Here is a 13,675-nt window from a genome sequence, read left to right as displayed (position 1 = left end):
GTGATAAATTATTTTGCAGGTATATGATATTGAAACATTAGTTCTAAGTGAAAGATGGCAGCATTCTCTGGTCCATTCTGCAAGAAGCTAAATATAACATCACAGGACTTAGAAGATGAAACCAACTTGAATCTTATTCATATTATAGGTCTTGCAACATTGTTTCAATGACAATTATGAATAAATATTGCATTTTTTTGTTTCTGAAGTTGTTTTACATACATATGAACTATTGCTAATGTGATGTACTTGTATTAAGTTAAATGTCATAAAAATTGCGAAAAGTTTATATGCTTTTCATTTATAAATGAAAAGATTGAAGTCAGACAAGAGATTTAATGACAGCAATTAATTCAGCAGGAAAAATGCAATCAGAATATCATATTTCATAATAATATCTCCCCAAAAAAGAAAGTTATAACATTTTTTATGGAAAGAACATTTTACTTCGGTTGCATGACTGCCACATAATCTGAATACATTTATAAAAGACACAAATTCTAGAAATTTGTAAATATTTGGAACTTAAAAGTTGCATAAGTTTTTTCTAATCGAGATATTTTAAAATATCAAACTGTTTTGGAATGCTGTTAAACAGATCTATATGAAGAAATCAAGTCTTTGCAGTTATTTCAATATAAAAGATGGGGTTGCTAATAAATAGGTGAATCATTGTACTCCAAAGGTGATTGCTCATAATAAATCTTGCATTTGCGAAATTTTACCTGCCAGATTCTGTTTATCAGTAGCTGTGTGTTATCTCTTGCAAGGTTCTTGAAAAAGTCTTCTTTATTTGACCTGAAAAAAAAAATAGAGGAATGTTTCATCAGATATAAAAATTAATTTATATTTTAACAAATATCAAAAAATCCTGGTGGTACAATATTACCGACTTAAGATGATTAACAAAGTATATTCTACTACCTGCAACAAAAATAAAAAAATGACTGCATCTGTACATTCTAATAATATAACCTAATCCAATTTAGGCATTCCTAGTTTCCACAACATTCCAACCAGCTAAACAGAACATGAGTCAATTTGTTGCTGTCAGATTTTGATTCCATTAGGATAAAGATAGCAAAGTAAGTATAATCACTGGAGTCTGACATTTTATCAATAAAGTATGACGAAATCTCTGACATGAAATCACCTTATTGGTACTATAAACGAACAGGGGCCTCGAGTGGCCGAGTGGTCTAAAGCGCTGTCCGTCATGGATCACTGCCATCTCACCCCTGTCTGCGTGGGTTCGAGTCCAAGGCTCGGCAAATGTGGATATGTGAGAAAGCTTGCCGGTAGCTTCTCGTGGGTCGGTGGTTCTTTCCGGGGTTTTCCTGGTTCTTCCTCCACCATTAATACTGGCCGCCATGTATAGCCTATCTTGTGCCGAAAAATGGCGTTAAACCCTATAACAACAACTATAAATGAACACAAGGAATGCAAGCGTGATCCTAACCATCTAATTAATTCGACTTTTCTCACACATATTTTATTGCTCCAGAATTGCAAGAAGACTGAAAAACTACACATATCCATTCAAAATACAGTAAACTACTAATGCATAACTCTCAGATGACCATCACATGAATCCAATCAGGCGAATTAACCTTTATTTTTACCATTATGGTCACAAACCCTTTCTAGCAGAATCCACCAGATGGAAGTAGACCATTCTACCAGTTTCTACCCTGCAGTATGAGTTAAGGTCTAATAATCCTACCAAACACAGCACAGAATCAGTGTTATTTTTTAGTACAAGAAAATTAATAGTGCAGAATCAATCGATTAGTTGAATTTGCTCAGAATAATGAATGCAACATGAAAATGTTATTTACAGTATTATATTACTAATATCTTCAAAAGTTGTAAAAAAATGACCTTACTCTGCAAATACATGCAGTTGCTGATAGCTTTCAGACTGTCCTCGCATTGTATACAAATTAATCCTGATAATTTTAGTATTTTGAGTTACCGGCCTCATATGTCTGTCTGTATGTCTCTCTCACACACACACAAACATCACCATCATCATCAATGGTTAATCAGTGGTATAAAGTATCAGCTTTTTTCATTTCCTATTTTTTTTCCCCTCTATCATTATCATCATCATCATAATAAATAGTACATCATTTTTTCTTCTTCACTATTATTTTTTGTTATGAAAAAACCTCAATACAAACAACAAATGATCTTACCAGGTGGCAACCTCTACACAGTCAATCAAACACATTTTTAAATCTACTGGGTTCAGTATCTGTCTAGGCTTTAATATTTGAAGTGTGATGATGTCATCAACCATTATTTCTACCATCCAAACTTTAATTACATATTTCTGTTCTGGAAATTTATATAAAATTACCAAATAATACAATCTGAAATGCAAAGCAAATTAAACATTTTATATTGTGAAAATACTTTCATGATATTATTCAGCCCATGGTAGAATGGGCTACTTCTGTCAAACGGATTTTGCTAGAAAGGGTTTGTGATCATAATGGTGAAAATAAAGGTTAATTCACCAGATTGGAATCATGTAATGGTTTTCCGAGAGTTATGCATTGGTATGTCACTGTCTTTTGAATGGATATGGGTAGTTTTCAGTCTTCTTGCGATTCTGAAGCTATTTAAGATGCATGAGAAAAGTTGAATTGAGCGGAGAGTTGTTGTCATGCCTGCACTCCTTGTGTTCATTTATAGTACTGATAAGGTGATTTAATGTTGTCAGAGATTTCGTCGTACTTTATTGATAAAACATCAGACTCCTGTGGTATAATCAATTAGATTTAAATTTGTGAAAGAGCATCTATACGGGCTGCAGTGTGTGAGATTAGTAACCCCAGTCTACCATGTACAGTTTACCTGGAAATCTGATGAAACTGTTGACCAAGTGTAGAATTTTCATTGCAGCATCAAATTGTAAAAGCAAATAAAATTATCTATAATGGGCATGTTTTCTTTTTATATTTGACTATATTAATGGAATTAGTACATTATGAACATCAAAAGTAACAGATTTCACAAGTCCTTTTAAATTAAGCGCTGATTATGCCATGGTCACATGATACCTATCTTCTTTGTTACAAAATGCGGGTTATTAAAACTTCATGAATATTCATTATATTTTCAATCCAATCAGAGGAGATGTAAACAATTTGATCAGTGGTTGTGGCATGTTTCTATGATATTCCTACACAAAGAAATAATCCCTCAAACTTTATGCAGATTTGACCAAAAGTTTGGCAATTTAAAAAAATGCATCATACATCATCAAAATCGGCCTGTTCCAAGCTTTATTTTGCTACCAAATTTATATATCAGAAACGTTTATAAACCAATCATAAAGAGCATTAAATTTGTAAAACATTTGAATCTCCTCGTGTCGACATTGTATGCCATATCTGAAATTTCTAACAGCTGATAATGATGTTAACGTTTACACAACTGATGTTTAAGAATGAAACTTATTATTAACTTCGTACAAATTGGTTTGCTAGAAGAACATGCTAAAATGATTTTTAAAAAATAGTTTTTATCATATTAACGCTTGTTGTATGGTTAGATAGAATAGTCTCAAAATGAACATGCAAAGCCTAGATTTTCATCCACTATAAATAGGCTCAAGTTGTCGATGCTGTAATAATCTGAACGACAAACTGTCATCAGTTTTAAAATATGTTCAACTTTATATTCATTGTGTTACTGCATTTGTTTAAATTTTGTAATGGGACACTGTCTGATGAAATGATAAAAAAATTGCATCACTATCAGACAAATGCAAAGTTACAGTATGACTGGTTTTTTTACTTTGACGAGCGTAGCAAAGTAACTACATGCACACTTAAAGTGGGTTCTTAAATTCCCAATGCATTGATAACATTTGATAGGATCAATGTTTTCAAAATACAAAAAAAAAATACAAAGTCTGAAAGTGATAATTTATTTTGCAGGTATATGATAGTGAAACATTAGTTCTAAGTGAAAGATGGCAGCATTCCCTGGTCCATTCTGCAAGGAGCTAAATATAATATCACAGGATTTAGAAAAGGAAACCAACATGAATTCTATTCATGAAATTAGGTCTTGCAACATTGTTTCAATGACAATTATAATTATGAATAAACATTACATTTTTTTTGTTTTTGAAGATGTTTTACATACATTGGAGCTATTGTTAATGTGATATATTTGTATTAAGTTGAATGTCATAAAAGTTCTGAATTGTTTATAAGCTTTTCACTTATGAATGAAAATACTGAAGTCAGACAAGAGATTTAATGAGATAATGAATTCAGCAGAAAAAATGCAACCAGAATATCAAATTTAATAATAATATCTCCCCAAAAAAGAAAGTTATAACATTTTTTTATGGAAAGAACATTTTACTTCGGTTGCATGACTGCCACATAATCTAAATACATTTATATAAGAAACAAATTCTAGAAATTTGTAAATATTTTGGAACTTAAAAGTTGCATAACTTTTTTCTAACAGATATTTTTTAAAATTAAACTGTTTTGGAATGATGTCAAACAGATCTATAGTCTTATTATACATCCCAGTTTGTTTGTACCCCTACCAATTTCAATAATGAAAACGTTTAATGTGATAAAAAGTGAACATAACTAAGTCAATTAAATCACTGATTTATAATTTCTAAATTGACTGTGACCAGATTGGTACTAATACTGGCATCCCCTTTACCTTTCATGCTTAACAGACTTTCCATACTAACATTGTGCCATATTGTGTACACTATGGGTTATTTTATTTCCATCTGACAACATAATAACTTAGTTCATCCTATTCAGTAACTGCCGGATAATTCTGTAAATTACCAGAACATTGAGAGTTTGGAATTATATCCTTTTGCCTTTGCACAAATGAACATAAAAATTAAACTGCTTGTTAAATCCACGTGAAAGGCAAATTTTTTTGTCATCATTCTATTCAACAATGTAAATATCGGAAGTAGACAACATATGTATGTATCGTGCACACACCCCTTTGCTGAAAATGGACTTGTCCAGGAACTGGAAATTGATCTCCTGCATGTCCACCTATTATACTGAAAACTTCTGTTAAGCATGAAACGCACAGACGTTGATGGTGTTAGGGCCACTCTACTCAGTCGGGTTAGAAATTATAAATCAGTGAATGAATTGACTAAGTTCCTTGCACTTTTTTATCACACTAAAGTTTTCTATTATTGAAATCGGTAGTGGTGGTGGGGGGTTTACAAAAAAACGGGGATGTATAGTCAGGCTGTACATGAAGAAATCAAGTGTTTGCAGTTATTTCAATATCAGAAAAATGACTGAGGTTGCTAATGAGATATTCCTGAAAATGTTATCTTTCGTTCTCCTGTCTACTTGGGAGCAGGCTACACAAGACCGTTATTTAGGAAATAAGACGTAGCATCAAAACAAAAATATCATGTGATACGTCTTATGTTGTAGGACTTGCAGATGTGTGCAAATTGTGCTTCTGTCTTTGCTGAAATAAAACAACACAAAAAACACCAAAACAAGTTATGCACCAATAGTTCAACAATTCAAGATCGAAGAATCATCTAAATTGAATATTTAAGCATTTCTCAGCCTCTCAAGAAGTGCGACACTTCCTCGAAAACATGTTATAATTCAAATTGTTTTGGCAAAATAACCATACAAATTGAAACCTCAATAAGTACCGAAATTTTTTAAGATCAAACGGGTTTGTGTCTGATACTAAAAGATTTCCTTCGTCAATGTCCACATCAATATCTTTAACAACTTCGATAGTTTTATATTTTGCCTCCTTTTCAGCAGCGGATTGAAGCACGCTGGCTATAAAGTCAGCCATTTCCTAGAACACTGTGTCAGGTTTATTGATTAGCTAAACATAGAAACAATGACCAATGAAATTGTATTTTATAAAACATGCGTACGGTTGCCCTTATTTCCGGTACGGTGTCTTTACTTCCGTCTTTAAGCGTTTTGGTCGATAATTAAATAATGTAGCATCATAAACAAGAAAACAATAGAAGATCATATGATGCTGTCATACGGGAAATTGGACACTGTTATAATGAAACAATTTTAACCATAAAAATGTTTAAAAAAGAGAATATAAGGAAGAACTTCCTGAGGGTGAAGCAAATTGCTGACCAAAACCTTGGAAGGTGGGCAAGTTTTATTTTATAGTTAATAATAATAGGTTTATTATTGCTGTATTACAATAATACAGAGGTTATCATTCTCATGAACATGCAAAACCACGGAATCAGGTGTAGGATATACATAGTGAAGTACCAGCTTTTGCAACTATACATAGTTATTTTCAATGGAGATGCATCCATGAAAGATACAAGTCTCGTCTGAACTCTTTCATGTATACTACTTTGCGTAGTTTCTGTAACTGAAGTGAATGGGCGTGTGAAATCGAAACTTTGTTTTTATAATTTTTCAGAAGAATTTGGTCCCAAATAATTTAATGAAAATGGATGCTCTGGAAAAAAAAGTCATGATTATGCTGCAAACATTTGTGTTACAGGGTTTAACACCATTTTTCAGCACAAGATAGGCTATACATGGTGGCCAGTATAACTAGTGGAGGAAGAACTCTAGAAAACTCCAAAAAAAACACTGACCCACAAGTAGCTACTGGCAATCTTTCTTATGTACCCACTTTAGCCGAGCCTGAGACTTGAACCCACACAGACAGAAATGAGACAACAGTGATCTGGAATGGTGAGCGCTTTAGACCACTCAGTCACTTGGGGCCCCAAAACATTTTTGTAATTGCACTTTTAATTAGGATAAAGAATGAAACATAGCAGGTCACATTTGAATGCAGTCATTTGAGTAAATGAGTATGCCTACCTTTTGCCTGACCTCGCATTTATTTTGAATAAACCTTAACAAATTTTTTAGAATGTCAATGAAACTGTTTCATACATGTTTATAAACTTTGTTCTGCTTTTCAGTCTCTACTTATTTCTGCTTTCATGTTTCTATTCATGGTTAAGTTAGAGTGAACTTGAAAAGTAGAGAAAAATATTTGCAGGATCACATTCATTTTCATTAAACCTAACACAATTTTCGGACCCCACATTCATTACGATTAAACCATAATAACACAATTTTTAGAATGTCATGAAAACTTTTCTTATGTGTTTATAAACATATTTCTGCATATCTACTTTCCACTTATTACTACTTTAATGTTTCTATCCTTGTTTAATTTATAATGAACTTAAGAAGTAAAACAAAAAGTTGTAGAATCACTATAAAAAGGTGGAAATAGCTCCATTGCTCATTTGTTGCTGTGGGAATAATGTCATTTTTTCAGCACGTGATAGGCTATACATGGTGACCAATATAACTGGAAGAGGGAAAATTCCAGTAAAAACCACTGATCCTTTTATATTACTCATTATGCAATAAAGTTGAATATTGGCTACATATTGAAAAAGCATTTTTAGCAAGTGAAACTCATCTCCAGTTCATATTTCTTTCAATTCTATTGACTCACTTTGTCACAAACATAGACACACACTTAGGAAAACACCTACACAACTTCATATTAAAATAACATACACATTGATAAGTTTGAGTGTGTGTGTGTGTGTGTGTGTGTGTGTGTGTCTGTACACATACAGAGAGGTTTTTCACAGAAACTTGGAGGAGGTCTGGGGCACCTCCTCCTGCAAGAGTTGCAGAGACAGTACCAACACATCTGAGGGCCCAGGGGCAAAGTCCTCTGTTGAAAATGATTTTCAGAGAATTGCAGGGGGCAAAATCAATATATTCTGAAAGCAAATAATCATTTTTTGGAAAATATTGGAAAGAATTTGACATGAATATTTGGTATAAAAAGGCTATTTTTTAACAGATCTAAAACTAAATAATTCTATTGTAATTTTTTTTTAACAATCATGATTTTTTTCCCCCCAATTTTCAAACAACAAACACATTGAAAAAAAGTCATGACTAGGGGCTTGCTTGAGAAAAAGCAATCATCTTCATCATCATCATCTTCTTCAAGCTCATCTCCAGAAGGCAGGTCAAAGGCATTTGAGTACACAAGAATTTGATCTATAACAAGTTCTGCTAGTTCATATCTTGTTATTGGTACAGCCAACACATGTATGAACAGATGCATTACTGTTACAATTTTTGGTAATTTAACTTGAACAACATGTAATCTCATGACATATTTCCAAGAACATGGATCATCTTTAAACTTGTGTTTTTGCTTTTCTTCTTTCAATTTTAGATTGAGTTTTAAAAATTAAATTATGAATTTAATGAAATCAGCCAGGTGCATGGTGATAAATTAATAATAATTTGTCCACAAGCATTTTCATTCATAGATTCGAGTAAATCTGACAAGCGTGGAATCTTTATGACACCGTAATTACAATAGTGAATTGACATCGAAATAGCTTTGAAAATGGCAGTTTTTTTATTACTTATGGAAATGAGTTCATTTAAAAAATATGTTTTACAATATGTATAAGTTTTATAATTTTTTTACTTCAGAAACATTTAATTTACTGAATATAGGTATTAGCTATCAGCAAAGTTGCTGGGGTAAATCCCCAGACCTCTGCAACTAAGACACCCCTTGGTAAATTAAGTGAATCTAATTTTCATTGACAATGGATAGAAATTAGCATTTTACAATATGCTGCTTGAAATATTTCTGATGTTACAGTTTAAAAGAGATTTTATGATCAAGTTTTACCGTGGAATTTAGCTGAATGTGTTCAAAGAAAACCTGCATTGAAAAAGATAATGGAATGTTGTATGCCAATATCTGTTGCAGATCAATTCATCTTATTTGAACTGACTTAAAAATAATCTTTACTATTGCTTTAAATCGAGGATGCTTGAACAATTCATTTTGATACCCAATTTTTTTCACCGCCATTATTTTAGCTTTTACTTTAGAATTTAATAAAAACAAATGCACAGAGTAGAAACAGGTCATAAAATACTTATATTGTTGTAAAGAAATGGTTAAAAAGACAACTGGCTGTCACATTTCACTTGCACTATGCTCAGATTAAAAGTTGTACCTTCAGTATAACAATATTGCATTTTTGGTTTGGGTTTATATTTGTTGACATTTGATTATATAAGTAAGGCTTCTGTTATGAAAGGATTGGAAATATGTTAAACAAACCAAAATTATTGTTTAGATAATTCTGTGTCATGTATATATATGGTGCATTAATTGAGGACTAAATTCATGTGAGTATAATCATTTAAACTTGAATACATAAAGTTTGAAAGAAATATGAATACCATTTGTTTACATGAATGAAAATTATATATTGTCCCCCACCCACACACGATACAAGTGGAGGACCTCCCCGGTTTATGCAATTCCTAGCAGCATTTCTAGAGGTACAGCAGATTTATTAAGATCACTGATTGGTTCATACACATTCTCACACAGATCTTATTCGGAGACTTGTCACTCGAATAGAAGACGGGCTTGCCTGGGTTGAATTTCTAATCAGGAGAAGTCAGAATTTCCCCTACATAACTTAATTTCTTCACATATCAACAGATGGCTTGTGTTTCTCTTGACATGATCATACAGATACTGTCTCTCACAACGGTTGTTTGAGATGACCTCATTGCTTGTACCTCTCACTGTTGTGGAACCTGAACATGGCAGTGGATCTAATTCACCTATGAAGACTTAAGATGCAGCTTTTCCAGTTTCTGCTGCTAGCAAATTGGATATCAAACAAGGACCCCCCCTCCATTCAACTTGGATTATTTTGGAATTCATATTCTTCACCATTTTAGCTGTGGATAAATCAGGACAGTTTTCTGGCTGGAGTTCTGATACATGCTACAGAACTTAATTCACTGCTTCCTGTATACCAACACCTCAGATTCACGTGGGATGCTCACCTGTACCAGAGGGGATAATCTTTCAGGGCTTTTGATTCAAGCAGGACTCTTCTCTACGTATCACCAACCTACAGAGTGCATCAGTCTTGGAAGTCATATTGTTATGGTCATCATGGACAACAACACAGTGATAATGGTATCTGATGTGCTTCTTGGAAGAATGGAACCTCCTTCGATGGACAGTTTTGGATGAAGTCACTGTGAGAATCCAACTACAGTATTAAGGACAAACAGTTCAATGTTCTGGGGCAGGGGCCTGACACTTTTTTGTTTAATTTCTGTCTGTCAGTAGTTGGGAAAACAAATTTGCTCTGATTTATAACAACATAACACCATATTATATCCATGATATTATTTGGAAAAAGGATATTAATTGTGAAAAGAATAAAATAAAATATTTCAGTTTGAAAGAGAATTGTGGTCCTACCGCACCCCCATCCCAATAATTAAATGGCCAACACCTCATAGGACTTGAGTTTGCTATGTTTAACTGTTGTTTAAGTTGCAGTCTAAAAGCTATAACTAAAGTGGGATGATTAAGCATACACTGTAGCTGATACTGTTAAAAAAACATCATGCTGACATTTTTGAGTCTATTGATAAAAAAAATAGAAGGTGTTGATACTAAAGTTATAATGTACTAGCTACAAAATTATTATAATAGTGCACACTGGCAACATATGAGAAATCAATGTAAAGCACTTTGTCCAAGATGTTGTTGTCCACCTCAACTATCTCATACTGTGAAATTCACTTTAACTGCTTGTCACTGTCCGTTGTACTCTTATTCACAGTGACAAAACTGTCCATTTTAACCAGATTTGACTGCATTTCTTAAAATTAGAAATGTCTGTAGACATTTTTGAATAATTGAAAATGTATAGCAATAAATAATTCTGGATATTTTATAAGTGGACTATTATTTAATATTTCAAGTTTTAAAAGTAAAAGTAGTTCCAGTCTCTGTGTGTGATATGGAATTTTTAGTATGCAATAAGGATCACAGATTTTAATATCTCTATTGCATTCCAGATCAGCCAAGTAATGGGTATGTAATAAAATTATATTTGTAATATTCAAAATTAATATGTGACACATACAGCCATTTTGTAAAACGCAAGTTAATTTGTGAAGTTATTTCATCATGAAAAATGAAAACATAATGTTATTATCCTTTAAGTCATAAAGAGATTCATCAGCAATTTGGTTGTACCACTGGAAAATATTACCACGGTACACTGGTATACTGGTAATACCATGCATCTTTAGATATTATGAATGGTCTAGAGACTCAGTTGGTAGCATCGAGTCATTTTCATCTTTGGGCAAATTCATTGGTAGACTTGTTTGTGTCAAGTCTCAACAACAAACTGCTACTGTATGTCTCCCCACTAACAGATCAGAGTGCATGGGATAGTGGTGGTAGTTTGAAGTGAGATTATCCTTTTGCCTTCATTGTCACACCTTTCAAGAAAATCCCTAAAGTTCTTCACAGACCCAGGACATCACCCTGTTTCACCCAGATAACACTGATGTGGTGCCAATAGTCATGGTCCAACAGTCATGATGAGTTGGTCGATTACTCCAGGGGGTTATTACTAAGGAGGGATATGCTGACGGAGCATGAGGGTCCCTCATGCACAGTAGTCCATAGATGCTCCACCTTTATGCCTGGCTCATATCCAATTATTTATCCATGAATATTAATTTTTGAGCAGGGTTGTGAACTGCATCACACAAATTAGGATGCATTTGACCTATAAGGTTTAAAATGCAGAGTGCATAGTCTTCCTTCTTTCATTAGCATCAGCCAGAAGGGATGAAATCCATGCCTTACCTGTAAAAAGGGTTTCCTTCATTTCAGTGGGAACTGCGATTCAGTCTTTCTTTTGTGCCAGCTATGCTTTCTGACCAAGAATCAGCTACCATATATACTCATGTATAATCCATTCACATATAAGCCGACACCCACCTACCCACAGAATGGGTTAAACATTAACAAGTGCATGACCCATAAGTTCAGCCATATTGAAAATCTTGTTATTTTTACTACATTTGAAGGGATGGCCATAGTCACATTTGGTTTCAATAGAGGAGGTCATGGGGGTTAAGGTTTTGCATGCGATCTCGTCTTTGGCGATCTACAGTATTTATATACTGGTAGTCAACAAGAAAATTTAAGTTTAGACCTAGTCATGCAGATACTGCCTGTCTTCCAGGTTTTTATTTTTTCCTAAATTATTCAGCTTATATACGGTATTGTCAATAGATCCTTAACCAGTTACCCTAGTCTGAATCACATTTGTGCAAGGGATAATCAAGAAGGACTTTTGCTTGGTGCATTATATTTCTATTTGACTAACAAAAGGAAAAAAGCAATGGTTGGTAGTTTGTCTTCCTCTCAGAGCTTCCGCTAATATCTCATCAACCACAATTTCTAGGTAGATTAGTTTGACTATCGAAGAGCTTCTCACTCGTTTACTGTCTTTCCTTCATCAGAATCAAGGTACATGAAGTTTGGGCTAATGCTGCATCTTTGTTTTTAAAAAATAAATCCGCTGTGTATGATGTCAAGAAAGTTGCCTGGTGGTATGCTCTATTTCACCTCCTCATTTTGCCTCTCTCCAGTAGTGTACCAGAAACAGAGGATTTATGCATTAGGCCTGACTCTATCAGTCCAGTATGTACTCAGATGAATCATCTTCCAGTGTAAAGTAGTATCCTGTCTCTTCCCCAAATATGATAATTAATTTGTTACAAATTATATATTTATATTTTTTTTCATGTATAAATAATACCTGAAATATGATGTTACATTTTTTCAGGTGGGGGTAAAACTAATTATGCAATACCAGTTGTTATTACTGGATTCTCTCTTCCCTCCTCGCTCTGGAGTTCTTTTGTCTTGTCCAAGTTAAAGATAATATTTTGAATGAATGGAAGTGACCAAGGTGTTGAGCTGGAAATGTGTTGTTTTTGTTCAAGACGTCCAGTTGCAAATTGGAAGAATGAATTTTCACTTTAGACTAGGGACTAGCACCAGGAAAAGTGATAGCAATGTAATAATTCATAACTAAATTAGTTTTAGCCCCTTCCCCAAGCTACATTTCATCCACAACTTTGAGAATCTAGATGTCCTATAAAAGGGGTTGGTGTGGGGAAGATGGGATGAAGTTTATTGTTGAATCTGAGATATCAGTAACTACAAATACGCATTGGGCTGGGAGATGGGGATAATGGAGGTAGAAATTTGCTCAAAACCTTTCATAAGTTGAATTTTCTTATTAATATCTTCTGCTAGGATCACATTTTTTTAGACAATGAAAGCCTTCAGATTAGTAAATTAGAGATAGCAAATCTGTGAGTGTCTGTGCAGTTTGTACAGTTGGATCGGACTTGTACACAAGAATGTATGTTACCTTTTTGATTATTGTATTTTTATATAGCCATCATTAAAACATGATATAACTAATATCCTTTACCTGTGTATAACACAAGCATCGAAAACATAAGATAGCTGCCAGGTAACATCTATCCCCATTTAAAATACAAATGAGGTTCCAATGGTACATTGAACAGTAAAATCTAAGGCACAGCAGCAGTGAATTTTCCCACAGGTTAGAAACCTAGCTGTGCTTATCTCGGTTACTGACTAGTGTTAGCTGTTAAAGGTATCTCTTGGAAACTAATTTATATTTCCTACATTTCCCATTTTAAATTAGGTTAAACATTAGTTTATCTCCTCCATTATGAAAGATAGT

General features: G+C 33.5%; 2 protein-coding genes across 6 annotated transcripts in view; one reads left to right on the top strand and one right to left on the bottom strand.

Annotated features, from left to right (window-relative positions):
* The window catches only part of LOC149802611 (ribosome biogenesis regulatory protein homolog), a 33,641-nt gene extending 27,787 nt beyond the window's left edge, over positions 1 to 5,854 (bottom strand). The window contains exons 1-2 of the mRNA XM_089951915.1: positions 5,693 to 5,854; positions 726 to 798 (exon numbers count right to left, since the gene is read on the bottom strand). Of these exons, the coding sequence (XP_089808041.1) occupies positions 726 to 798; positions 5,693 to 5,844 (225 nt within the window). The 5' untranslated portion in view covers positions 5,845 to 5,854. The remainder of the gene's footprint in view (positions 1 to 725; positions 799 to 5,692) is intronic.
* A 105-nt stretch (positions 5,855 to 5,959) lies between these two features.
* The window catches only part of LOC149802610 (rho GTPase-activating protein 44-like), a 128,398-nt gene continuing 120,682 nt past the window's right edge, over positions 5,960 to 13,675 (top strand). For all 5 annotated transcript variants that reach the window (XM_089951913.1, XM_089951912.1, XM_089951911.1 and 2 more), the window contains exon 1: positions 5,960 to 6,163. In XM_089951913.1, the coding sequence (XP_089808039.1) occupies positions 6,093 to 6,163 (71 nt within the window). In that variant the 5' untranslated portion in view covers positions 5,960 to 6,092. The remainder of the gene's footprint in view (positions 6,164 to 13,675) is intronic.

The sequence above is a fragment of the Sinohyriopsis cumingii genome, chromosome 3, assembly GCF_028554795.1.
Source record: "Sinohyriopsis cumingii isolate HCF-2022 chromosome 3, ASM2855479v2, whole genome shotgun sequence".
In the NCBI taxonomy this organism is placed as follows: domain Eukaryota; kingdom Metazoa; phylum Mollusca; class Bivalvia; order Unionida; family Unionidae; genus Sinohyriopsis; species Sinohyriopsis cumingii.
Note: the sequence above shows the minus strand (reverse complement) of the source record. Positions and strands in the feature narration are given on the sequence as shown.